Source organism: Trichoplax adhaerens, genomic scaffold (assembly GCF_000150275.1).
Source record: "Trichoplax adhaerens TRIADscaffold_11 genomic scaffold, whole genome shotgun sequence".
Lineage (NCBI taxonomy): Eukaryota > Metazoa > Placozoa > Uniplacotomia > Trichoplacea > Trichoplacidae > Trichoplax > Trichoplax adhaerens.
In genome coordinates this window covers 1,476,298-1,502,497 of record NW_002060953.1, presented here as the reverse complement: position 1 = coordinate 1,502,497, position 26,200 = coordinate 1,476,298, and the positions used below count along the sequence as shown (strand labels likewise).

Below are 26,200 nucleotides of genomic sequence, written 5' to 3'. Positions count from 1 at the left end.
TGAAGTTTACGATAATGTTACAATCAGTCTTCGAAAGGCTGCTAGATTACAACCACTTGTAAGTAAACAAGGATTTCGCCATTGCTGTTGCTTTACATCTTGCACAGGTAAACACTGCAAATGTTTTAAGGCCAACTTGAAATATGAAAATAGTTGCCATGTTAACAGAACCTGTAAAAACAAACATTAAAGAATAATTTTAATATCTTCATTACCACAATTAGATATAAAAACTTTACTAGAATTTCTCATTTAAATTGTGAATAAAGGTTTACTAGTGTCTCAACTTTACCGGATTTAAATCATAAATAAATAGCTTCAATGCTCGAATAATTTATTACCTTGATTTTGACTGTGAATAAAATTGATGAAGCACTTTTGTAAAGTTACTTCGCAAAATATCAAATCCCAAAATTACTTTAAGACGAAACATAGTCAGACTTTACAAAGAAAATTTGAAGTTGAATGTATCTTGGTGTAATGTACGTGTATATATATTGTGGATAGATGACTAAAGGATGATACTTCTTAGTGTTGTTGGATAAACCGGACTATGTGTTATATATTTCAATTTCACAAGAAATATTGGTTCTTTAATATTTTGAAGGCATTTTATTCCAACAATATAATACGTTATTACGGATTAAAAGGCCTAGATTGTTCATATTATGATGTATGTGTCTCGTGTAGATCATATTGCAAGATAATTAACATGAGTTAATTATTACTATATTAAAAAGCAATAGTAAATTACAAGATTTAATCATCTTACAAATTTTACCATTCACCGAATAATAGAATATGTACATCATAATCTTGTTGACAACACTGGATTTGTCTTTCATTTAGAGGCTCTAATATATAATAAATATAATTAGTAATAAATGAAAATGATGAAGAGACAAATTCTTGTACTCAATGCTTAAGTACGGTATAGCTACAACAGCATAATACTGCAATGAGTGAAGACCAATATTATTATTAGATTGATGATACTACTCTACTGTATATTAATAGGATAAATTTGAGACGCTACTTTATTTTAAAACACTTGTTATAGTAAAAATCTTAAGAGGACAGTAAAAGCTATACAATACTGCATTTAAACATGGTGAATTATCCATATAGGACCATATGGACGTAAATTTTACTTCCAATCTATCATTCGTGGTACATTTAGTGAGAAGCTATATAATGACTATAATGACCTAATGCAAAGATTTAGCCAATAAATTAATGGTAATCCCATTGACGTTTAGAAATCTAACTGTCGGGTAAGGTATCTAGAAACCGGGCTTGCCTAAAAAAGCGAGCTCTATACTGAGTTCGTAAATTTCAGTACCGTTTAGAAGTCTTAAGCGTATATCGTAGCGTACAGTTCAAGTTTGGTAAACCAAAAGATGGAAGGGAATTACTACACCAATGCATTATAAAGCTGAACGTTTATTCCATCATATTTAATACGCAACAAATGAAAATTTTATAGGTTAAAATATCCACTGTAATAAATAGGCATTCGAAATCATTATAAAATTATGCATCGTGAATTAATTGTATATTCATATCATTTAAGAATAATATTTGTTATTTGGTCTTCATTTTCAATTAAAAATAATTAACTACAATGCTTAAATATAGTTATGAAGATATAAAGTATTATGAACAGTGCGATACAGAAATAATGATCTAAGCTATCCGCTAACAGGTTAACAGTTGCTTTAGCCGCAGAATATATTAGTCAATATCTACAAGAATGTAAATTAAGTACAATTCCTTTAACTACTAGTCATATAGTAATGGTACCAATTTACTGACTATCGTTGGCGTTAAGCATTAACAAATTGGCAGTTCAAATTTTTTTCGGTTTGACTTTCATAATTTTTTGGCAAAGTAAATTAGCGATAACGGAGTATCTGATTATTTTTGATGTTTTAGTTATTGAATTATGTCATACTCACAATTCAAGCTATCGCTGTAAGATACTTTAAGTACAAGGATTAAATTGCATTCGCACTGGTGGTATCGTATCTAATCGTGCTAATGACGTTGTTTGACAGTTTACTACTTTATATAATCAGAAGACGTTATGAACGTATTCGCTTTGGGTGATTCCATGTCTTTCCTCCTTCGTGCTAATTGAACTCTTAATTTCAATTTATCTGTAAATAGGGTCTTCTTCCAGCCATTTTCATTAGCATAGGAGCGTATTTCTTCATTTGGTGCACCACATAAATTAATGTAGACTTCCTTCCACAGCGAGTCCAGCGAAGTAACATATCGTAAGTAATGATTGACTTGGGATAACATCAGTATATCTTCCAGCGGCAAGCTAGCAATAATTTGCATCAATACTGTAAGTGGTAGACTAGCTAAGCAATCGCCTTTACACATGGATAATCGTCTTACTTCTTCCAATGTTTCCTTACCAAAAATACGCAAAATTTCAGTCTGCAATCGATCATCGTAATCGAAATCTTCCGATGGAATCTTAGTTTCCCCTGGAAAAACAATGGCATTATTTCGCATAGAAATTTTCCACCATCGCCAGATAATTTCTTCATGTGTGACCAATAACTGATGATAATCTTTACTTGGAGCAGGAGCTTGTCCTGTTTTATCCATAAGAGGCTTCCGATTTGCGGTTGTTACATTGGCCATGATATCCAAGTTCTCCAATTTGACTACGAGTTCAGGTTGGTTTCTCTCACGTTTCCAAGCAATCCAGTTGGCCTGTTACCGAGCATGTGCAGTACATTCTTATGCAATCCAGTAAACAAGGTCAGCTGACTAGCTCCACACCAAGAGCCGTGGAAGGCCTCGCAATTTTGAAAAGAACCTCCTTAGAATTGATGTATACCAAACGCTCCATTTTAGGCATATTAATTGACAGCATTGTCTAATAATTTGAACACTCAGATAGAGTTCATAATCGGCATGTCGCGGCTGTCTATTCGATATGTAAAAGAAAACACTGATTGACATTTATACGAATTTAAAGTAGTTGAATTAATCGGTAATCCTGTATAATTTAATAATTAATAAAGCAACATGATTTCTCCTATGTGAAGTCGTTTTTTACTTCGCTAAATTATACACTAGACCCAATAATTTTTCTACGATATATCCAAAGATGCCGCTGAAACGGCTCAAAATGAAATAAAAACATGACTATATCATTTATAATTATTCGGGAACTGCTTTAATCGACAATTATGTATAATTTAGTTTAATGCGATTAACGGTAAATCCTGCTGAGCTATACAGTATTATCGATTAACGGACTTTGCTAACCAGATAAGACCGTAAAAGTCGAAAATAGTTACGGAACATAGTACAGATCTTCTTCCATATTTGTTTTCTAAATCACTCGTGCTAATTCAAATACATTTTATATAGCTGTAATCAAGCTAAACTTGGTAACAGATAATAAGATTTAACGTAACATTACCAACTGTTAATGTAGAAAAATCGCTCGATTCAGAATCGACTATCCATACTGAAGTACTGTCATTATGAAGGGTTTGGCAAAATATGTATACGAGATAAAGTTAGAGCCTAATTGTCTGTCTGTCAAAAAGAGTGACTAGTCACAGCCTGCTTCTGCTGTATACCATATAGTATACAGGTATCATGGAAAACCAAAAGAAGACCTGCTTAAAGTAGTCCATCGCAATGGGTACTTTTGAAACGCTCATACTACGACCATATATAGTTTAAATGTTCAAGCTTAGCATGCTTTTCAATCTGCAGTATATTATCTCGCAATAGTTTATATTTGATATCATAACTAGGCAAAGCTACACACCGGCGATGCAATGATTATATAATTTACATATATGACACAGTCAGGTCCGAGGTTTATAACTTGCTATCAGCTGTTAGTAAGCTTGCTATCGTAACAGCTAGGGGAGTTACGATAAATGTGTGCTTAAAAATTCAGTGTGGAATGATAGAATTTTGAATACTTTTTAATGAAATTCATCGATAAATAGCAAATGCAAAGAGAATGATCGTATAGATTTTACAGGAAATATTATTATACGACTGCGGTTGTTCTATTAATATTAATCAAAACCTTAAAATATGCAAAATTACGCAAAGAAGATTTTGGTCTTAATCCAAGGTTTAGCACTAAAATGAATAAGGCAGCTTATTATTTAGCGCTACTAATATTTCGTATGGAATGTGAAATATATAAAGCTTTTCAAGTAGTATTCAGCCAACTGATAGTACTGAGTAATATAACGCAATCAGTTTATTTCTTGCAATAGTAGTACTTTTTTGATCGATTTTATTAATCCATTAAAGTCTATATTCACCACGCACAACAATACTGTATGCTTTAAAAGTAAAGCTGACCATTATTTTTAACAGTAAATGCTGAAGTAGACTTCAAAAATTCGTACAACTAATCGATCTACGCACAAACTATCTAAGTTACTAGTTTCAACGGAACAAGATACAATGATAATGTCAACATGGTAACATATTACTGGCTTTCAGTCTAGATTATGGTCATAAAAGTCGTTCCAGTTTTACATTTAATCACTACAAGGCTAACATTAATTGAGGCGAACGGAATTTGTTGGCAGTTGTTGATACCGGTACTTCCATCCGTCGATCAATTTCTTCTTTACGATTAATGCTAGTTTTGTTATTCAACTGAAAGCTATCAAGTTACTGTTTTATTTTTAAGAAATTTATTAAGAATATATTAGATACAATCATTATAAAAATAGGTTTCAGGTGCGCAGTCTTCCATTTTTATACTAATTCTAATAGCTATATTGAGGACATACCGATTTTGGACGAAATGATTTCTTCTATATAATTTCAAATACCCAAGGTATGAATTGTTTTAAATATGAAGCATAATGAAAAAGATAAAATGAAAATAGGATTAGATTTATAATTAAAGGCATTAAATATTAAAAACCTAACGATATTTCAATACTTTTTTCAAATCATATCAAAATGAGTTATTGTAGTCGCCGTGCCAAGACAAAATTTAGAATAATTCACTTTGATGGTGGAATGAAGAATATTGAATACTAATGCTCTACTACATTATTAGGAATGTTAATTTTCGTCATTTTTAGGCTTAATAAGAAAATAATTAATAGTTGAAAATTGATCTAAAATAGCAAATTTTATGTGCTAATAGTCTTTAACGTTAATATTTATAATTCTGCTATTGCTTCAATTATGTAAGAACAAAATAAACAAATATATTCTCATTATAAAGGCAGTCTAGATTATTATTATTGTTATAATATTAGCTGCATCTTACCAGCTATCTGATTTCTGCTGCCATATTTTACGAATATAAGACTTTTTTAGTACATAACTATCTCAGTATGATGTTTGATACAATATAAAACTGACCCAGTATCATCATTCTATATTAAATTTACCTACTTTAATAGATAAATTAGCTCAATTTATACTGTAGCACACATACGTATCATCATAAGTTATTGTTATTAAGTATCAACTTACGCCCTGTTCGTTCCAGTAAATTTGGTGGATATATAGATTGGAATGGCCACATATAACAAATGATTTAAAATTATAATGAACACTTGTAAATACATTGGAATTGTCGATTCAATAAATATTGAAAAGTAAAATTTATAATATAGAAACATCCATCTTGATTTGATCTATTCATTGTAATATGACAAGTTACAACTCTCCAAATATAATGCTTAAATATCAAAATATGTTTTTGACTTATAGACCCAAGGCATAAATACGTAAACTGTAATATTAGCACTATATGAAAAATATGTGATTCTTTCGTAAGAAATTTTTTTTGAATTCATATCATAGATCTTAACATTACTATTATAATTTTACAACCAACTTACCCCCTATTGCATTTGATAAAAGTGTAGAGAAGATTTACCAGAGAATGCGCAACACCATAAAATTGGATTTAAATAATTAATCATACCAGTTTTGAAATTAACAGCATTAATCATTTTAAACAATTAATTCTATATGCCCAGCGAAGCAAGCGGTAGTTATTTAGTTATGAACTCATTCATCGGCATTTTATTATGTCAAATGTTTACGCTTACCTCTAACACGAGAACATCTTTCTACTGAATATCACAGCCACAAATTATGGAAAACAGTCCATTAGTAGAATGTCACTGGAAAGTACTGTACTGGTCTAAAATCGAATCAATAATGCTACTTAGAGAGATCACTATTGTGAAACCTATTTTGATTTTTGACTGTAGCGTTATTTGTCCATCGCAATACGGTACAGTTGAAATGGCACACCTATGGTTCAAATATTTGCTAAAATTGTGAGAAATACCAATTTCTTACTTCCCCTTCAAAGACCAAAAATCATCACTTTCTATTGCAGACCAGTCGATGGCTGCTTGCAGATGACATTCGAATTGATTATATATTAATTAGCAGCTAGATTGATTTTGTGCAGTATGATAAATGGTTTCATGGTAACCTATTAAAGTGAAATGGCCGGAAAAATGATGTGCCTCCCTCTTATTTTTTGCACTGAATGCCACTTTTCGTCCCTCATTTTTTTTTTTTGGAGTATGGTTTCTCGTTACTCTAGTTCAAGGTTCGATCGCAAGTACTGTATGTTGTCGGTGATGAAGTTAACTAATTAATTATATCCTATTGATCACATATGCAATAAGCCATTTCAACCAAAGAGTGCTCGTAGTCTGGCGTCGTATTTGATAAATTGTAGTAAGAATTCTGACGTTAACTACAGTAAGTAACAAAATTGATTATGACTCAATTGCGTCGATTTTGCATCATGATTGTATTTGTATTCATTGGCATGAAGTAGAAAAGCATTATTACAATCTGTTCTCCATAGTTGATTTGCATGATACAAAAATGAGCATCCATTATTTTTGACATTTTAGAGGCAAAGCAATGGTGCTAAAATACGGTCTGGGTTATGGAGACTTTGAAACGGTCTGTGAACGTTTTTTGCAACTACTGTACCGTATACTGTTTAGCATAGAGGCAAAAATCTTTTCTCTTACTTCTGCCTTTATTACTATCATCATTAAACGGATGGGTTTAGTAAAAGAGACAAAACTTAGAGGAGGATTTCGCTCTTTTAGTAGTCCATGAGACCTTGACTGACTTCTCGTCTCTTTCGTTTACCGTATGTCTGTCGTCTAGTCATGTCTGTCCACTGTCATGGCCACTACCGATTAATATTCAGTCCATGTTATTAAACTGTACTCTACCTCATACTGACATGTTACTTACTTACGAGCAATGAACTTGTACACTAGTACATTAGCTAAAAGGAAGCAAAGCACCACCGCTGTACTTTGTTATTCTTTCTTGGTGAAGCCCAATGACAGTATGGAATAATTTGTTCGCTTGATTATTACATCAACGTTATAACCAATTGGAAAAGCGAGTTACAAAGTTAGACTAGGCCTTCAATCGCGGCAGTAGTCTATCAATCCTGGCACTATTACTCATTGTGGAAAGAAATATTTTATTAACGTAAGCTTATTGCTGTCTTGCCCATTTGCTGGATGGACATTGATATATAACTATATCGAATAAATCAACATGCTACATTCGCATATAAATATCATTCACTGCAGCTTGTTACAGTTTTATAGTAGAAGAATCATTTTACTAGGTCAAAATTGAAAAAATTAACCCAAATTTCATCCATTGCAAGTGGTTGATAAATTATATGTTGATGATTGTACTCGCTGCAACCAAATAGCTCCTGTCAAAGTCTCCATTTTTATTCGTCAGGGTCAAGATATTACGGTATTAGACATAGTTTGGCATAATTCTACTGCAAGAACAGTGTGAGGAAGTATAACAATTCATCGACATTGGTGAACAGAATCATTTTTTATGTACGCGAAGGTTGGTGGAAATTAATACATATCCTGTACATGTTTTACGTTGTTATACCCTGACTATCTTTTGGTTTCAAGAGCAAGGACAACTTGGCTAATCTAGTCTCTAAACAGATTGTATACCTATAGTGCTATCCATAACTAATTAATGATCCCTATGGAAAATCGACAACATGTTGTAACTCATGAAAGCGATGAAAACGCCGACACAGTTCCCATAATCATCGCTAGCAATAGCAAACAAGAGTGCCAATCTACAAATGACTCTCTTACTAGTAAAGATAATCGACGTAAGCGTTTTATGGCTCTCTTTGCTTTTTCGTTATTAACTGGTAGCAATGGAATGCAATGGATAACGTTTGCGCCAATCGCTGTGCAATTGGAAGGTTTGCATTACATCATCGTTTTGCTATTTATTGCATTATATTTTATTATTGCCATGTTTGAACACACAATGACAGAACTGCAGTTCAATTGGCAAAATTTAGCGAGTAAGGTACAACAGCTTAGCAATGCTAATTCACTGTCCCCGAAGTCATTAACCTAAATACTAAGTAAGGAAATCTCAGCATTTTTTTCCACCTTCTAGTCTACAGTATAGAGCATACTGTACAGTGATTGCTGGATATCTGTCCATAGAATAGGCTTTAGAACTTTGTTAGGAAATTAAACATTACAGCTAAATTGTTTTGATTGTCGCAAAGGTATCTGTCCATAGGATAAGCTTTAGTACTGTTAGGAAACTCCTTCAAAATAACGAAAATTAAAATTACTAGATTGCTTGATTATCGCTAGGATATCTGCTCATACGCGTAATATTCATACAGTAGGCTTTTTAGTAGTCAGTTGGGAAATTTAGAACAAGGGGATTAAAGCCATTGCTACATTGCTATGTTGTTGCAAGTATACTGTATCTGCTCATAGAATAGGCGTTAGTACTTGGTTAAGAAATTCAAACTACTGCCTGCAACGATATTTGTCGATAGAATAGGCTTTAATACTTTACTATGAAATTTGTAACTAGGAAATTAAAACTACAGCTAGAAAGTTATTTACTGTCAGCTTGCTGGTAGCTTTATTCTTTCCGACACCCACCTATAGACTACTGTATATGACTACAACACTGACGAGCTTTCCATTGCTAGGAGGAATAGCCACCACCACTAGTCTCTCTTTAATAAAAACTGAACCCATACCTCATTCACATATTTCTAAAATTGATCTGTGTATTCACAATATGATCTCACTCAATTGCGTTATTGGTCAGATTGACTCATTGATGCCTTTGATAGGCTATTATAATGTTACTTCCACGGCGATTAACTGGTTATCTCAAATATACATGGCTACTTACATTCTATTTATTTTACCTTCCACCTGGTTGCTGGAAACGGATGGTTTAAAAGCGGCTGTTACATATGGAGGACTCCTAAATGCTATTGGTGCATGGTTACGATACTCAGGAAGTCATCCTGATACGTTTTGGTTGCTGATGGTAGGCCAGATAGTTTCTTCATTGGCTCAATCCTTCACATTAGGAATTCCAGCAAAGTAGGCTTTCTATTTCTGACATGTTCCTAGCTGGTCGTGAGAAAATTTAATATTTGATTTCTGGCATAAAAATGATAGAATTTTTTTCAGATGTCATTTTAGTATAGGAGGTTAAAAAGCTTGGTATTTACGTATGAATATCATTTTTCTTCGGCTAGACTATTCATAATAGAGGATCAATTTTTACATTTATTATAATATTCTTAGGTTGGCAGCTATTTGGTTTCCTATGAATCAGCGATCAGCAGCAACAGCAATAGCTGTGTTTGCTAATCAGGTGAGCTTTAAGTAAAAATTATTGTTATCTGTCGAAAACTCAAACTATTTCAATTAGTGCGTTAATACGTTTACTAAACAGAATTATTCCACAGGTCGGATCTGCTATCGGCTTTATTCTTTCTCCTATATCGGTCCCAGTGGTTATTAATCAAGCTGTGTTCAGCCATAACTTATCGAATTTACTATTAGCTCAAGCATGCTCATGCATGATCATCATCATTTTAATTTTCATAGGTATTTTGGTGCCACCACGCACTTTATATGATTTTTTTTATTGAAATTTAAATTGCTTGAACTGTTTAATGATCTTATCATGAATATATAGTATTTCCTCAAGAGCCACGAACGGAAAAATTGAATAATAATATCAGCAAGGACCTTAACGTCCGTTATGGTGAACCCAAATTTGTCATTAATAGTTGATTAATAATACCGTTTCTAAGAGACGATCTTGAACTCACTTTAATATCCACTGGTTATAACTGTATTAATTCCACGAAATTATACTTTTCATTAACAGGAACTGCGCAATATAATGATAACGAGAACATTCCGTCAGTATTAGGTAACGCAGGGGGTAGTTTGCTTTATTTTAAGTAGTCATGATTTGTTTGATTCTGCATTCTTGACTGTATTAATAGCCATAAAGGCTAGTAATCTTTTCACATTTTGAATAGAGTACTATTTGCGATTGCTATCAGGCATTTAATATGTAACTTATTTAAATTTCGTTTTATTTCTTAGACTTACAGTTAGCGCGTGATGATGATCAAGAGAGTATATCAGGGAATCAAAATCACATCATCGTTACACCTAGACATCCCTTTACGAGAGACATAAAAATGCTAATAATGAATCGAAATTTTATGCTTCTGTTAATATCTTATGGTATGTGATCCATTTTATTCGAAGAATACGTTGCCAGCAAGTTGATTGTCCTCTCTAGATTACATTTGTAATAATCATATCGTAACGGATAGTATGGTACAGGATCATGAAAAGTAAATCTATTCAATAAAATTGAGCCTACAGTATTTACGAATCTATTTTGCAAATATTTAGGAATAATTACTGGAAGCTACTACGCAATTTCGACACTTCTAGGCGAAATTATCTTACCGGAAATACCGGTAATTGCATGCTCTTGTATTTAATGAATAAAAATATAATCTTGGCAGGAGATTAGGCTTAGGTATACGCCAAACTAGACGTTTTGATAAATTTCACTGACTGAAATAGAATCAAGAAGTGGCTGTGGGTATTATGGGCTTTATTCTTATTATTAGTGGTCTAGTTGGAGCCTTTCTGGTTGGATTTTGGCTTGATTGGACTAGGCGATTCAAGTTAGTATTTACACTTCTTGATTCGTTACCATATACGCCTATAATTGAGTTCAAATGATGGTATGTCCTTGGAACTGCAGTTTTCTACCTTAATGATTCTCTATAGAGGGACTACGGTCACGTTCTACATTTTCTCCGTCATCGCCGCTGTAGCGTTCACCCTAGGAGTTTATTTTAAACAACTTGAAGTACTTTATTTTATTTGTGGTGCTTTTGGGTAATTCTTCATTTTGAATAATTTATACAGTAGTTCATTGCTGGACATAGCGAAGAATTCTTTGTGCGTAAGCAATCTTCACTTTTTTTCGAATAGATTCTTTGCTACGGCCATATTGCCCGTTGGATTTGAGTTTGCGGCTGAAATGACGTATCCTATTTCTGAAGGGCTATCATCTGGTTTGTTAAATTGTTCTGCTCAGGTTAGATTTACTAGACATAAATAGATTTATGATTTATTGCTAGTTTAACATAAAATCACAGTAGAGTCGTTTTCAAATTTTGACTGAGTGGATTTCGAATCTTAGAGACTAAAACTCTATTCATTGCATTACTGTTACGCCTGACGGTTTTTAATGCAATAGTTCTTAAGTAATACTTTGAAAAGAGGTTAGACTACTGCTGTGTCTACGAGATAGTTACAATACTGAGTTTTCATTTAATGTTTGGCGCTTGCAATAAGGAGGGCAATCCTGATGATTAGCTCATCGTTGATTCCTTCGTTGCAAACGGTAGATAAACTTGTTACCTCAGAGTATAATTTTTGTTTTATCAGATCTTTGGAATATCATTAATAAGTATCATGGACAGAATTCTTAATCGTCCATCCCATACTTTAATCGCAAATTGTGTCTTAATTGGTTTATTGGCTTTAGGCATGATTTTAACCTGTAAGTAGCTGTAGTTTGTGAATAAATTGATTACTCTGACTTTAAAATATTATGCCATGAATAATTTTAATTATAACATTTTGATTAATAAACTGCGTTTGGAAAACAGACTCGGTTTTATCGGTACTGAGTAAATACCTAAATAAATTATTTTATGTTAAATTGCTATTTGCTAATTTAGGGATAATTAAATTGGAGAGAAGGCGTGAGAATATGGCCACGTAAGATATAAAAATGAAATTAATATGCCGTATCACGAAGATAGAACGTGAACGAAATAAAGCAACGCCATGGGGTCTTATTTCGGATAGGCTTCTTAACACCTCGTGAACATTAGGTTTGATTGATGGTGCAAAAAATTCCCACATCAGTCAGCAATCAGAATTTGTAACTGTCCTACCAGTTGAGAATATAATTATCGTATGCCATTTATTCTCTCACTTTTATAATAAGACACAAGTTTGATTTTCATGTCTGATACACAATTTTATTCGACGCTTCGTAATTGCAGCCGAAGTTAATCAACCCGCAGCTTGAACATCAAAATTCATAAAATCATTGAATGATAATGAAAATGATGATAATATTAAAAATAATATACATTAATTTTAAACTTTTACAGGTGATGATTATTTTTATATACTATTGAAACTCATACAATATTCTACAATTGAAAGAAAGCAGTCTTATATTGCTATTAATTAAAAACCTGCTGAAAATAATGTTATTAACAATGCGACTGCAATAAGATACTACCATTACGAACATCCATTGAATACACAATAAAATATGAGCAAGGGATAACTGATTTAGTTCATATTCGTATTGATAGTACCGTTTTGGTGTAATTTCAATGGCATTGATTCTTAATGGATTGGCAGTTGCCAGGCATGATAAAATAACGCACCCAATACGAGTAGATGAATAAATGATGAGCTACTAAACTTTCTAAATCTATCATAAATTTTGCTCATTTACAACAATGAATTAATTAGACTCTACATATAATATGATATTAATTGCCTAAAGCAAGTATCTACACTGAAAAAATTGGGAAATAAACTTTGTTATCCTGATTCATGATCCTCGTGAAGAATCTCGGCTATTTCTAATACATTTTAACAGATCGGCCGCTAGGGATGAATGCCACCTCTCTTTCTGTTGCGTTGTAGGACTGAGAGGGAAAGTCAAAAGCAATACTGATAAGAGTAAATTTTTACGGTTGTAATGAATTTATTCACGCAATTCTTGTGTATCGAACCTGATCTTCTGAACGAAAATTCTGTTCTTCTTGCGGTTTTCCTCGGCCTCTACCTCGATATTTACGTCGACTTCTTCCGCGTGATCTGCTTCTCGCATTATCTTGAGCAACGAATATAACTTGTTGACTGTCTTGTATAGGTTGTTTATCCCGAAAACGTGGAGGAAAGGTTCTACTTCTTGATTTTGATTCAGAACTGCGACCACTAGTTCTTCATATAGATTAAACAATGAATTGCACACATATTGTTATCATTTTATAATGTCGACCTTATTTATTCATTAAATAAAATTACCTGAATTTGGTGTTCATGATTGCGTCAGGATTTGGAATGGTGATAGTTAACATTTGCCCGTCAGGGTTGTTATATCTGCGAAATTATAGATACACCAAAACTTACCTAAAGTTGAGCCATACTATCAAGACATAATTTAATGGCTTACCTATTACCAGAGCTTTCTCGTTCTTCATTTCGATTCTGTAATTTCATCAATGACAGATAAATGAAAAGCAGATAAGACTGTTATTACCTGGCTACTGGGCCTGAAGTAACTACAATGGTTGAAAGTTACGTGAAACTATTTTCTTTAGAGAAGTACAGCCTCTTCATCAACTTTTGTGCGATACTCTCTATTTTAGTGACTTTACTTTATAAAAATTCCTTTTTTTTGCTAAATTTGCCTGTCTTGCCTTGCTTATATGGGCATCTCTATTTTGCCGATTTCTATTGCGGGGGTTATTTAATCGTCTATCATCAAAGTCATCGTATTCCACTTGATCTTGGAATTCATCATCATAGTATTGCGGCTGTGAGTAATACTAATATGTATTCATAGTGGTAAATAATGATATCAATTAGTATTCATTGAAAACACTGTTGTGCATCTATTTGATATGGAGTTGAAGTGTTAACTAAAGCGATTATTTTGATGTCATTCACAGTTGAAAATTTGTCCATGTTGTACAATGTTCTATAGATATGCCTGTTTACAATGTATCCACATGATAATAAGACCATAGTGTATAGCTAGATTCTAACAATTACGCTACACTTGCTTAGCTTGAAAGGTATATATATATATTACTTACCGCTGGTCCACCTCTTCTTCCACGTCTGCCACCTCTTGAAGCACCCCTACTTGGTCTATCTGTATTATTGACAAAACGATTCTCACCTCTGGATGTGTCAGTATCCTCATTTCTTCCATCATTACTACGGTTAGCGGCTGTTCTACCGTTACCTCTATTCAGACCTCGACCCTTGCGTCTGCCTCTACCTCTACCACGACCTCGACCATCATAATTAGAACCTTAACAACATTAATTAACATCCTATGAACGATCATTGGTTTAATCAAAGTAAGATTGTAAAGAAAATGACAGACCTTTCGATCTGAACATTTTACTACGACAATTTATACAAATGTCAATCCTGTAGTAGGCAAGTACTCCAATTATAGTATCAGCTGTATTTTCACTTTCGTCATAGCACTTGACTTGACGATCATGTTCGATCATAACTTACTATCTTTACACTAATAATTCGTCTCTAATTAAATAACTCGCTGTTGCAACAATCATCGACGTATTCATTGGAACAATCTTCATTCATTGACATATTAGCGTTCAGTTAAAATACACACTAGAGCAGAAGGGTGATCAAGTCGACAAACCATGATGAATTTTAAATAAGGTGTTACTGCATCTAATATCGCTGGTACTGCCGATCGCGTGAAGTAGGGTACGATCGTATTATGATGGCTACTTTTATTAACCCATAATCCTTTCATGGCAGACTAATTTTTACAGAATCAAAGCAAGTATACCATGATTTACTATGGTAGCTAATGGGTTATTACTATAACAGATAGTGTCGAAGGGCATCCAATAAAATGAATTGTCCATGCTCGTAGTTGCGCTTAACACGACTTGTATTAACTAATCTAATTTAATGTCAACAGTCCATAACATCTCGAGCGTCCATTTTACTGCTGTACAAAAGTGAATAAAGTCATCCTGAACAATCATGTCGTTTTGGACAAAGCTAGTGAAATGATTTACTGCTCCAGCTTGAATGCGTAGCCTGTCATTGATTGCCGACAACCACGCTAAGCTATCCCTACTTTAAAACTACTGTATGCGTCTCTCTCCAAACTGTTTGGGATACACTATACTGTACTGTCTAGTAGGCATGGTCATGATAGAATGGGATGTATTGTATTTTAGCCATACTATCTTGTGTTCGATGGGAAGGATTACCATTCTACGTCTAGTAAAGTATATGATCGGTTTAAAATACAGCTCTTGATGGATGGCACTGGTGCCCTTGTTCATTCAAGTCATACCAGTAATCCATGGACAGGTATGTAACTTACCTTCCATTGCACATTGAATGATGCTTGTTATTCGATGATAGTAATATCGTCCAAATAAGGGAATAATTCAACAACAACTAAGCACTAAGACTGGAGGAAAGTTGTAGACTGATCGTGCAAGTGTACACCAAGAATATGAAACGATTATTTTGAGACTGGTCAAGCTTCGACTACTTTACTCGCCACCTTGATTTCTCGTTTCGAAAATAACGGCTTGCAGCCAACTATTGGTTTGCGACGATAGTCGTGGAAGTCGAGTAGTCAGAAAGATTGGATGGCGGTTGCCATGATGACGGAAGACGTGTCTCGCTTTGACTGAGACTGGACTCACGTATGGGAAGCTACATCGGGTACAACTACCCTTTCTGATGTCTACAGTACATATCACACTATGCGCTTAGTCAACTGTACCGTACAGTATTTTGATGCCCACCGTCGTTTGTACTGTACAGTATACAGTACTGTTTGTACCTTACCATCGTTACCTTCATACACTACTGTATGTACTGAGTCTACTGTACTGTTTTGTACCGTATTTTGACGCCCACCGTCGTGTGTATACAGTACATGTACTGTATCTTACAGTTTATAGTACTGTGCTGTACAGTACAGTGTACGGTAGAGCAGATCGTATTTGATGTACTGTACTGTACAGTGTACAGTACTGTACTGTACTGTTTGTACAGTACCTTAACATCGTTACCATCATACTGTACAGTACAGTACAGTACAGTATGTACAGTAAACTACTGTACAGTATGTACTGAGTCTACTTTACTGTTCTGTACTGTACTGTACTGTATTTTGACGCCCACCGTCGTGTGTACTGTACAGTATACTGTACAGTACATGTACTGTATCTTACAGTTTACAGTACTGTACTGTACTGTACTGTACAGTGTACAGTACAAGACACTGAAGTACTGTACTGTACCGTGTACGGTAGAGCAGATCGTATTTGATGTACTGTACAGTACTGTACATTGTACCGTACTGTACTGTACAGTGTACACTACTTTGCCATCGTTACCATCATACAGTACAATACTGTACGTACAGTACTGTACACTGTACTGGTACCATTGCAATGTTGACTAGAGAACAAACTTGATGCAAAATCGAATCCGATCGATGATCGATCTCGCAAGCTTACTGTACGTTAGTTCCATCTACAGATTCTAGGGACTACCACGCCAGTTGGAAATACTGTATCAAAGATGATTGAGAAAGTCATTCGTGGGGTTTTACGGTATTCAGCCTCTTTAAGTTCTGCCAATAAGACTCTGTATGCTCAGGTAGCTGAAAAAGTGCAGGTAAGTTGCATACCCTTTTGCTGGATAAATTGCAACGGCAAGTGATTCCGTTGACGTGGACAAATCGACTTGTACAGTGGTTGAAATGATCATATCGAGCAGTTGTTCTAGCCAGCGTACAAGGATCACCAGTTGATGCAATCAACAGGATTAGCATACCTACCTCACAGAACTTAGTTCAATTATAACAGATAATTCAATGGGATAACAATACAGTAAAGTAACAGTGTTAGTGCCATGCTATTCCGTAGACATGTTGAGCTACAAGCCAAAGTTCTGCAAAACTTGGTATTTTGTGCCCATCAGTATCTTACTTCAATTAAAAGATGGAATATACTGTACAGAACAGTGCACAACATGTGGATAACTGGGCTATTAGAATGTACTATAATCATGACTATTGACCATTGGACCACTAGAAGACAGTCCATGCTAATTACTTACAACTTCAGTAATGCCTATACTGTCATTTCAATCGATACTTAGACCGGATACTTTTTAATTGGTTATCAATCTTCTCTGCCTTTATAGCCAAGCTGCATTTTCATTACCTGCATGGACAGTCGGGTATTTCCATCCAACATTGCTTCCATTGCGCCTGGTGAAAGTTTCATTGTTAGAAATGCAGGCAATATTGTTCCCCATTCTAAACTTATATACGAACGTTGGACACCAGCAGAGGCTGCTGCTTTAGAACTAGCTTGTGTTCGCAATCAAGTCAGCTCTGTTGTGGTGTGTGGACACTCCGATTGTAAGGTTAGTATCCTCATGCATTTCTAGTGGGATACTCACTTCGCCAATCATATCTGGCTAAGCGATGACATCGATTGTGGTAATATCATGTTGTTACTGTTAACGTCTACGCAATAGAACAATCCTTTGCAAGCGCTGTAGGACGATAATATTAGAATTGACTATCAGTAACCGAAATGATAGGATGATTAAACATTGACTGTTGATTTTAGAAGCTTGGAGAGCCTTGGCTACACTCTTATCCTGTGAAAGATCAATATAAATGATCAGCGTTTAGAACTAATTAATAAATTCGTAATTGCAGGCGATGGACGGATTGCACTCTTTAGGCGGAACTGCGCCTAGTGAATCATCGTTTGTGTTAGACTGGATCTATCGATTTGCTAGTCAGACTTACACTAAATGGGAAAAGACGACACTCGTTGATCGATCGAATAGCGACCAACCATTGCATTTAGAATTTAATGAAAACGGTTTAAAATTCGAAGCTAATATTAACCAAAACCTATTGCCAAAGGACCAGTTATCTCAGGTACACTCGAAATGGATATTATGATCATTCTGCTCGTATTTACTGCAAAATGAACATCAAGCACTAAAAATTACGATAACTTATAGACTGCTGCATTCATCCACAATACTTTGAGCTTGTCGCATCGTGGATTTTTTCTCGATATTGAATCATTTACTTGTAATACTGCCAACAGATTAATACGTTGCAGCAACTTTTACACGTCAATTCTTATAGCTTTATGAAGGAGAAAATTGCAGCCGGAACCGTAAAGCTATACTCGTTGTGGTTTGATATTAAAGATGCAACTTGTTATGTTTTTAATAAAAGAGATAAGTTATTTCAGCCTATTGTAAGTGAGGAAATGTTAAAGTCTGTTTCGGAATTTCAGATTAATCAAAAATAGGCCGACAAGCTGCAAAAGTGCCTTATTTTATGAGGCTAATACGTACATACACGTAATATTGACCTCAATGTGAAGTAGATAGTAAGTGAAAGAATCAATTGCTTTTATTGCAATGACATTGTGATATCAATGTATTGACCTATGTAATTCTCTTATATATAAATGAAATGGAATCTATTAATACATTGTCTACTATCTTTAATGATTGCTTATTGGGAGCATATTATAATTTATGGGTGCATGAAAGTGCTGTTCCTGAATAAAATATATACTATATCATTACTGTCGTATAATTGTAGCGTGATGAAAAAAATCGCAGGATATCCTTATCTTGTAGATTATACTTTCAATGCCTTACGTATCGCGATATTCTACATACAACCGAGTACGCTCACTATTTGAAAGCGTTGGTCATCTACGCTAGCCATTGGAAAGAAAATAAAGATCTGTTAATATCGTTGTAATGGATAGACTGATCCTCGATATAGATACTTTCTTCTATTCGACTTCAATGTACGTCGTATGGCTGATGCCATGATTTCAGCTCATGACAGTAATTCAGTATTTGGGAATACAGTGATCGTGTGCAGTATAAAATGGTGTTTCTTTATAAAGTCAGCGTTAATTAGGGTTCAGGAAAAGCCATGCACTACCACTGAATTTCGTCTATCTGTCTATCCAGTTGAATACATGGATATCAGAAACAGTGTGTATCTTTCACATCCACAGTAAGCTGAATGGCTGCAAATGTAGTAATTAACTTGTGCTTATCTCCAGAATAGCGTGTTTCTATTTAGCTTCTCGCCGAGAAGCTTGTCACTCTTTTGATATGCTACTGTATAATACAATGCCTATCCCTGTAGTCATACGAGAAGAAATGGCTAGGCAAATAGCATCCATGTGCTATGCAATTGGATCTGAGTATGCCAGTGTACGGGCATCTCTTTCTCATTACAAGTCCCATGCAAGCTATCCCATAACTAAGCGTTTCTCTCAACTTTTTAACCTTGATTTCGCAGTGATAAAACTAATTTTCAAAATCTTATTACTGCACAAAATACATCAAGTATTGCAAGTGCAATATTCGAATACCAAATGCTACTAATGCAATTGTACATGTGTTCTACTCTGTTAACATAACTCGGTCAATCCTACTCACTTAGGACATACGACTACAATTGCTACTGTTATTATTATTATTATTTATTATTATTGATTGAGCAATGAGCAATAGGACATGACAGAGAGAAGGAAATCGATATACAGTACAGTACTGTATATCGATTTCCATCTCTCTGTCTGTATGGATGCGATGAACCGTTCCAGTATTGTACTGGTACCGAAGATTATCGGTATTCACTCTACTCAAACAGTAGTTTCGGTCAATGCTACTCACTTAGGACATACAGTATGACTACTATTCCTACTGTTATTAATATTATTCCTATTATTATTATTATTATTATTGTTATTGATTGAGCCATGAGCATTAGGACATGACAGAGAGATGGAAATCGATTCTCAGGACTGTATACTGTACATACAGTGTACAGTACAGTACTGTAAGGATGCGATGAACCGTTCCGGAACGGTACTGGTACCGAAAATTATCGGTAGTCTCTCTACTCAAACATTAGCCTCGGTCAATGCTACTCACTTAAGACTTACGACTACTATTACTACTGTTATTATTATTATTATTATCATTATTCTTGATTGAGCATTAGGACATGACAGAGAGATGGAAATCGCTATACTGTGTACAGTACTGCATGGATGCGATGAGCCGTTCCGGAACGGTACTGGTACCCAAAGATTATCGGTAGTCTCTCTACTCAAACAGTAGTCAAGAACTAGAGTAGTAATAAGCTTTTACTCACTATCTGTATATCAACCATGAATTCCTTCACCCTAGTATCAGCGTCAACTGTAGACTATATTCCTCCATTCGTTTTTGGTATCTACATACTCAAACAGTAATCAATAATTAGTTGAATAAGCTAACCATTTAGTCACAATAAAAATTCTGTATACAAAAAAAGAGGTCCAGTTGCGAGTACTGTTTGGGATCGGTTGATGGAATACGTCATCGCTAAGGCCGGCAGGCAGTGGTGAGGAACACTGAGAGGGTACTGTATGAAAGAGGTCGTTGGGAAGGTGGTTTCCACTCCATCCATCGTCCGATCGGCTAGTCAAGGCGAGGATACTCGCTAGCGAATCAAGCGTGGTATAGTGCCTGCATCAAGGGGAAAAAGTCAACATAGAAAGAAATCGTCCAAAGCCCAAGTGATTTTCCCATTTTTGGCTCCATTTGCATCGTCTTTTGCTATTGATTATTGAGTTATTGCTGCAGTAATGGCTACCGCAGTCATTGATGGAATTCGTTTGAATAATCCCGAACTGTTGAATAAACTGGAAGGGATCAACGGTACCCTCAATGCAGCAGTTATTATACCCGAAGAAGATGGTGTCATCAGCGCTAGTGATGATCGGTAGGCAATGTTTTCAATCATGGCTGCCAGCAATGGTCGATGCTGAGTAGGAATAGTTCCACTGGATAATCGTTTTAAGGAGGAGTAGTAGGGATCCATCATCGCCCAGTTTAAGTGACTGCAGTTGGAGTGATCGTGATTTAACTTGGGCGGGGGGGGAATCGCAAACGACAATTCTTGTGTCGATTGTGTCGTCTTGCTATTCTGTTGTGATGCCAAGGCTATTTTTCTATGCCTTACTGTAATCCAGTAGTTTTGTCTTGTTGATGGAAGTATTGCTGGACTCAAAACGACTAGTATCTCCATCAAGATAGCATTTCCAACCTTTGTCAAAGTATTTTAGACTGGTAAGATGTCGGTCAATGGCCTGAACGACTCTATGGATAGAACGAAGCATCATCATTTTTGTTTCTACTATCCCATTTCGTTGTACAATAGTATTCTACTCGGCATAAGTCCATACAGGATTCTCCACCATGGTCAAGATACGAGATCCATCCAGACGGATCTCATTTCCTACCATGAAAATACCAAGTAGTTGGAATAGCGGTGATAGAGTAGAAATATTCCAACCACGACCAACATCGACTAGAAAGAGAGACTAATGTTAAGACTGGTCTTCATTTTCCTACTACTCTACTGCAATCATGAAGTGCCCTATCGGATACAGATTAACCTCCATTGCACTTGCACTTTCCTTCTCATCTTATCGAGTTTCAACTTACAATCCATGGGGATAGTCAAACGATTGTCCATGTGGAACTCTCCTATCGACTGTAGATAATGTAGAATCGATTTGATGAGAGAATACAGTTCAAAAATGCAAAGAGCCATTGAAAGGAAATTTAATTCATTTTGATTTGTATTCTTCGAAACCTGCGATGACAACGATGATGATATTGTATTATCGCAATAAAATGTCTCTCCCAACGATGATTTGACAGTATTCATGTTAATCAATCTTTCTTATTCTTGCTAGCAATGTCATGGTTTGGCTCAAGCGAGACAGTGGTCAATATTGGCCGAGTATTTGTCATACCATGAGCGGTAGGTAGCATCATTAGCGACATTTTTCTGCTTATCTTTAGGGCTTATCGTCGCCATCACTCTTTTTATCCGCCTTACTGGCGTTTGTTTTGCTATGGATAAAGTTTCCAATTTAATATTGGTTCTGTTTATACTCGTACTTTATCTTACCAAGGAATAAAAATATACATTGATTGCTTTTAGAAATACTACATCCCTACAGTAGTCCTATCATGATCATTTTTAGCTTATCAACAGCCAATGATTTAGCTTGATCAAATTATTCTCAATCTTGCTTTCCTTATTTTTATCTAGCTCCTGTCACCGCTCTCTATTTCAGCAGTCAAGATAGAAAGTTATTTTGTGGCATCGAGACCGGATTGATTTCGGTAAGAATTGCTCAATTGAATCAACCTTTTTCTCTCAATTTTCAATCACGGACTAGTTCAAGCCCCATTATAATGAAAAATGTTTATTAATAGTAACGCTAAGTAAGATTAATTGAATACAAAGGGTAACCTTGATGTATTCAAAGCTTAACTGATCATCTTCACCAACTGTACTCCATTCTAACCGATGGATCAGATCAACCTAGAACTCAAATTCTGACTGTATATACACGTATGCATAAAACCCTAACTACATTTTGTGAGCGTATCATGACAAAAATGGATCCGTTGATTTTTAGTTGACAAGAATGAATAGTTTCATTTTGTAGTGCTGTAAACTTACGCTGACTGAAAAGTAAACATCATGTCAAAAACATTCAGTGCCGATGTTGTAATTCATTGCTCGCTAATGATGCTATCGTCACTTGAATGGATTATTCCCTCATACAAATAGAGCTATGCAAACGAACAAGAATACAATTTTATGCATCATTTGATGTCTGTAGTTACTATTGAAGTAACTCATGCCCACTTTTCATTAGAGCATTATTAACAGCAAAATTTACTAATTAGAAAGTCAGATCGAATTGAACAAGACCTACATTAATTAGAATGACAGTCTATTTGCTCAGCATAGTGGAAAACGTTCATCCATCATGAACAAAAGCATAAATGTGTATCTTTCTTGCTGAAATGGATAGAGGAATAAATGTCCGTTGCAACCGCTTTATGCTATTGTTTGACGGTCTGATTTATCCCATCAATCGCTCGTTTACTTTAGCTAAAGGAAAATGAGACATTCCGCAGTAAATTTTAATCCTAATGTTGTACTAGTTAATAGCTTGTAATTGTGCAGTTAATGACGCCTTTTATTTGCACTATTCATACAGGAATTTGAATTATCCGAAGATTTCAACAAAATAACTCACAAGCGTGATTATGCCGGTAAGATGAATTTCTTCATTGCTTTCTTGCAATCCCATATGCTAACGAGCAAAGAGTAATTACCCCATGTATATCACGGTCCTTAATATTATTGAGTAAATTGTAGAAGTTGCGAATAACATTGCCATATACTCGATGAAGTCAATTGATTTTATTTATGATGGTTAGCCCACTGTAATTGAACATACATAGAGATATCGAATAGACAAGTGTAATTAGGACAGTGCTGTGACATCTCTCTCTCTCTCTCTCTATTACAATATAAAGAATATTTCGTTTATTCTCTTTAGCCCACTCAGGACGTGTTAATGGAATAATTTACAGTCCGAATTTAAATTGGTTGTTAAGTGTCAGTCGAGACAAATATATGCAGTGGCATTGCTGTGAAACTGGTCGACGTTTAGGCGGTTATCAGGCTAATGCTTGGTGCATTGCTCTTGAGTATCCATCCAATAATAAATTGTATAGCAGTTATTTTTTAAAGTTGACGTTCTCAAGATCTACCACAGATAGCTAACTTAGAATTAGACATTTTAGTTGAAGTTTATGTATAGCGCCCGTGATAGAATTTCCACCAAGTAATCTCTCGATACTTAATTTTCGGCGTAGAAATAGAGTTCAAGAATGTTGATATTTATTGCAATAGGCTGTATATGGGTAGAACTTGAACTGATATCCCATAATGTTTTACGTTTACGTAGTTTTAAAAATAAGCGTAACATGGAGATCATGCCGCAGTCTATTTTGCCTTAACTGAAATTACAGATTTGATCAAGATAGTAAGCATATCTTTGTTGGTGATTATGGCGGCAGCATCGCTGTGTTACGAGTTAAAGACAATAATTCTAGTTTGGTGCCCGTCACAACGTTACAAGGCCATTCAGGTATCTGAGACAAGATAATAATAATAAAGTCTTATCATTTACTTCTGGATTGCAAATTATACTTGATGATATGATTTGAAATATGAAATGGCCAGCATTGCAGCTGAATTATACGACGTATTTTTCCTATTCGGTTATAGGCAGTATTCGCTGTTTAGCTTGGGATCCCGATAAACAGTTATTATTTTCAGGAAGCTTTGACAGAACTATTCTGGTCTGGGATATCGGAGGTAGAAAAGGCACCGTTTACCAATTGCATGGACACGGGTTTGTAGCATAACGTAGAAAAAGCTGCCATCATTGGGTGTTTTAAAGAGCACTTTATTGACTTACATAAATTACCGTTCTCATTACATGTTGTACTGATGGCCTCCTCCTCATCTGGACTTACTCTCACAATGGATCACTTGCTATTACCCAAAGCGATAAAATACGGGCACTCCACTATGTTCGCGAGGCAAGCAAGCTAATTTCAGTTGCCGATGATGGCTTCATAGTTACATGGAAAATGGATGTAGACAGAGTTGAGGTATGTAAAGCAATAGTACTGCCCATCAATTTAAATTATAATATCGCTATTTCAAGATTGCCGATCCACTCATTCACAACCAATTCAGTTTTGTTTTCATTTATTCTTACTTAAAGACGAAAGAGTGGCTTGAATCTGATTCATGTCAGCGTTGCGATGTTCCATTTTTTTGGAATGTCAAGCAAATGTGGAGTGAAAAAAAGATTGGATTTCGACAGGTATCTTGAACATTTGTCAATATCTGCATTCTAGCGCGATCCTACAGATTGAACGGTTGCTATTAATATGGCAATACATAAAGCCTCAGAAGTGGCTTGTTGTAAATCTTTAAATTTAACTGCTAGTTTTAATGATATTTGCAGCATCATTGTCGCAAATGTGGTATAGCAGTCTGCGCCAAATGCAGTGAAAACACGTCTGTAATGCCATCCCTAGGGTTTGAATTTCCAGTTCGTGTATGCAACGATTGTTATGAAACCATAACTGACGCAGAGTAAGCTAGAATATTTATAATACTTTTATTGTATATCTCACAATAATTTTTAGTAAACTGTATTCTTAATACTTGAAATGCTTTTGTCTATTTAATTCAGTCGGCAAACGTTAGCCACATTTTTTGACACGAAATGTGGCATTTCTTCCATGAATTACCATCATGGCAAGCATTTGCTTGTTACCTGCAGTAACGATAGATCAATTAAAGTATGGGAAATCGGTAACAAGCAGTAACCACTTAGAAAGTCTTTTAATCTTCCTTTCTTTTTTTATTTTTCAGATATGGAACGTAGAATTAGTCATGAAAGATAGCTTGCCTCAATGAAAGAAATATTTACTGTAATATCTTGACCACTGAAAGCACTTGTATTATTTAGGATGCACACAAATTCAAATGGATGTACTGTATGTGATAAAATTCTCGTACTGTAACGTAATATCAATGTAGGATACTGTCATCGCGATAATAATTAACATAACCTATACCTTATTGTATTCGAGTTTTGATATTATTAATTACATAATATAGTATTGCTGAGATTGTTTCACAATTCTCAACTCTAATTCAATCTAACATTACAGTTCAATTTATCATCACAAAAATTATATCTAAATAAATAAACCTATACATAATATGTCGAATACTTAATCTCCTTTGATAAGGGGAATTCACTCAGAAACCTTTGTACTGTATGTTACAAAATTTTCAATTTCTGGGTATTAAAAAGTGTGAATTAACGATTGCCTCCTATTGCTATGGTCTGTAAATGTTTATGTATGCACATTTCAATTACAACACATTAATGTCATGATTGGATTTGATCATACGTGTAGCGTGTTAACATAAGTTATCATGTACCCTTCAGCAATTTTAA

The 26,200-nt window shown here is 34.9% G+C and overlaps 5 protein-coding genes across 5 annotated transcripts; 3 read left to right on the top strand and 2 right to left on the bottom strand.

The window, feature by feature from the left end:
* Positions 1-2,061: 2,061 nt before the first annotated feature.
* On the bottom strand, positions 2,062-2,622 carry TRIADDRAFT_29750 (uncharacterized protein; the record flags this gene model as incomplete). The annotated part of the gene is made up of 1 exon (XM_002115492.1): positions 2,062-2,622. The coding sequence occupies one exon, from the start codon at positions 2,620-2,622 to the stop codon at positions 2,062-2,064; it is 561 nt and encodes a 186-aa protein (XP_002115528.1).
* A 5,421-nt stretch (positions 2,623-8,043) lies between these two features.
* On the top strand, positions 8,044-12,171 carry TRIADDRAFT_59549 (uncharacterized protein; the record flags this gene model as incomplete). The annotated part of the gene is made up of 12 exons (XM_002115593.1): positions 8,044-8,272; positions 9,179-9,437; positions 9,645-9,714; positions 9,809-9,950; positions 10,237-10,281; positions 10,461-10,604; positions 10,779-10,846; positions 10,956-11,059; positions 11,166-11,276; positions 11,373-11,478; positions 11,832-11,946; positions 12,128-12,171. 12 exons carry the CDS (start codon positions 8,044-8,046, stop codon positions 12,169-12,171), a joined length of 1,437 nt encoding a protein of 478 aa, XP_002115629.1.
* Positions 12,172-12,668: 497 nt separating this feature from the next.
* Positions 12,669-14,725, bottom strand: TRIADDRAFT_64192 (uncharacterized protein; the record flags this gene model as incomplete). Its single annotated transcript, XM_002115491.1, has 7 exons — positions 12,669-13,120; positions 13,208-13,418; positions 13,503-13,577; positions 13,651-13,685; positions 13,856-14,026; positions 14,297-14,517; positions 14,593-14,725. 7 exons carry the CDS (start codon positions 14,723-14,725, stop codon positions 13,055-13,057), a joined length of 912 nt encoding a protein of 303 aa, XP_002115527.1. The 3' UTR covers positions 12,669-13,054.
* Positions 14,726-16,799: 2,074 nt separating this feature from the next.
* TRIADDRAFT_29634 (uncharacterized protein) lies at positions 16,800-18,565 on the top strand (the record flags this gene model as incomplete). Its single annotated transcript, XM_002115592.1, has 4 exons — positions 16,800-16,895; positions 17,427-17,651; positions 17,953-18,180; positions 18,356-18,565. 4 exons carry the CDS (start codon positions 16,800-16,802, stop codon positions 18,563-18,565), a joined length of 759 nt encoding a protein of 252 aa, XP_002115628.1.
* A 2,355-nt stretch (positions 18,566-20,920) lies between these two features.
* On the top strand, positions 20,921-25,559 carry TRIADDRAFT_29458 (uncharacterized protein; the record flags this gene model as incomplete). Its single annotated transcript, XM_002115591.1, has 11 exons — positions 20,921-21,057; positions 22,037-22,104; positions 22,399-22,472; positions 23,363-23,417; positions 23,708-23,858; positions 24,183-24,301; positions 24,442-24,568; positions 24,725-24,830; positions 24,947-25,048; positions 25,193-25,323; positions 25,424-25,559. The coding sequence occupies 11 exons, from the start codon at positions 20,921-20,923 to the stop codon at positions 25,557-25,559; spliced, it is 1,206 nt and encodes a 401-aa protein (XP_002115627.1).
* Between the last annotated feature and the right edge of the window lie 641 nt (positions 25,560-26,200).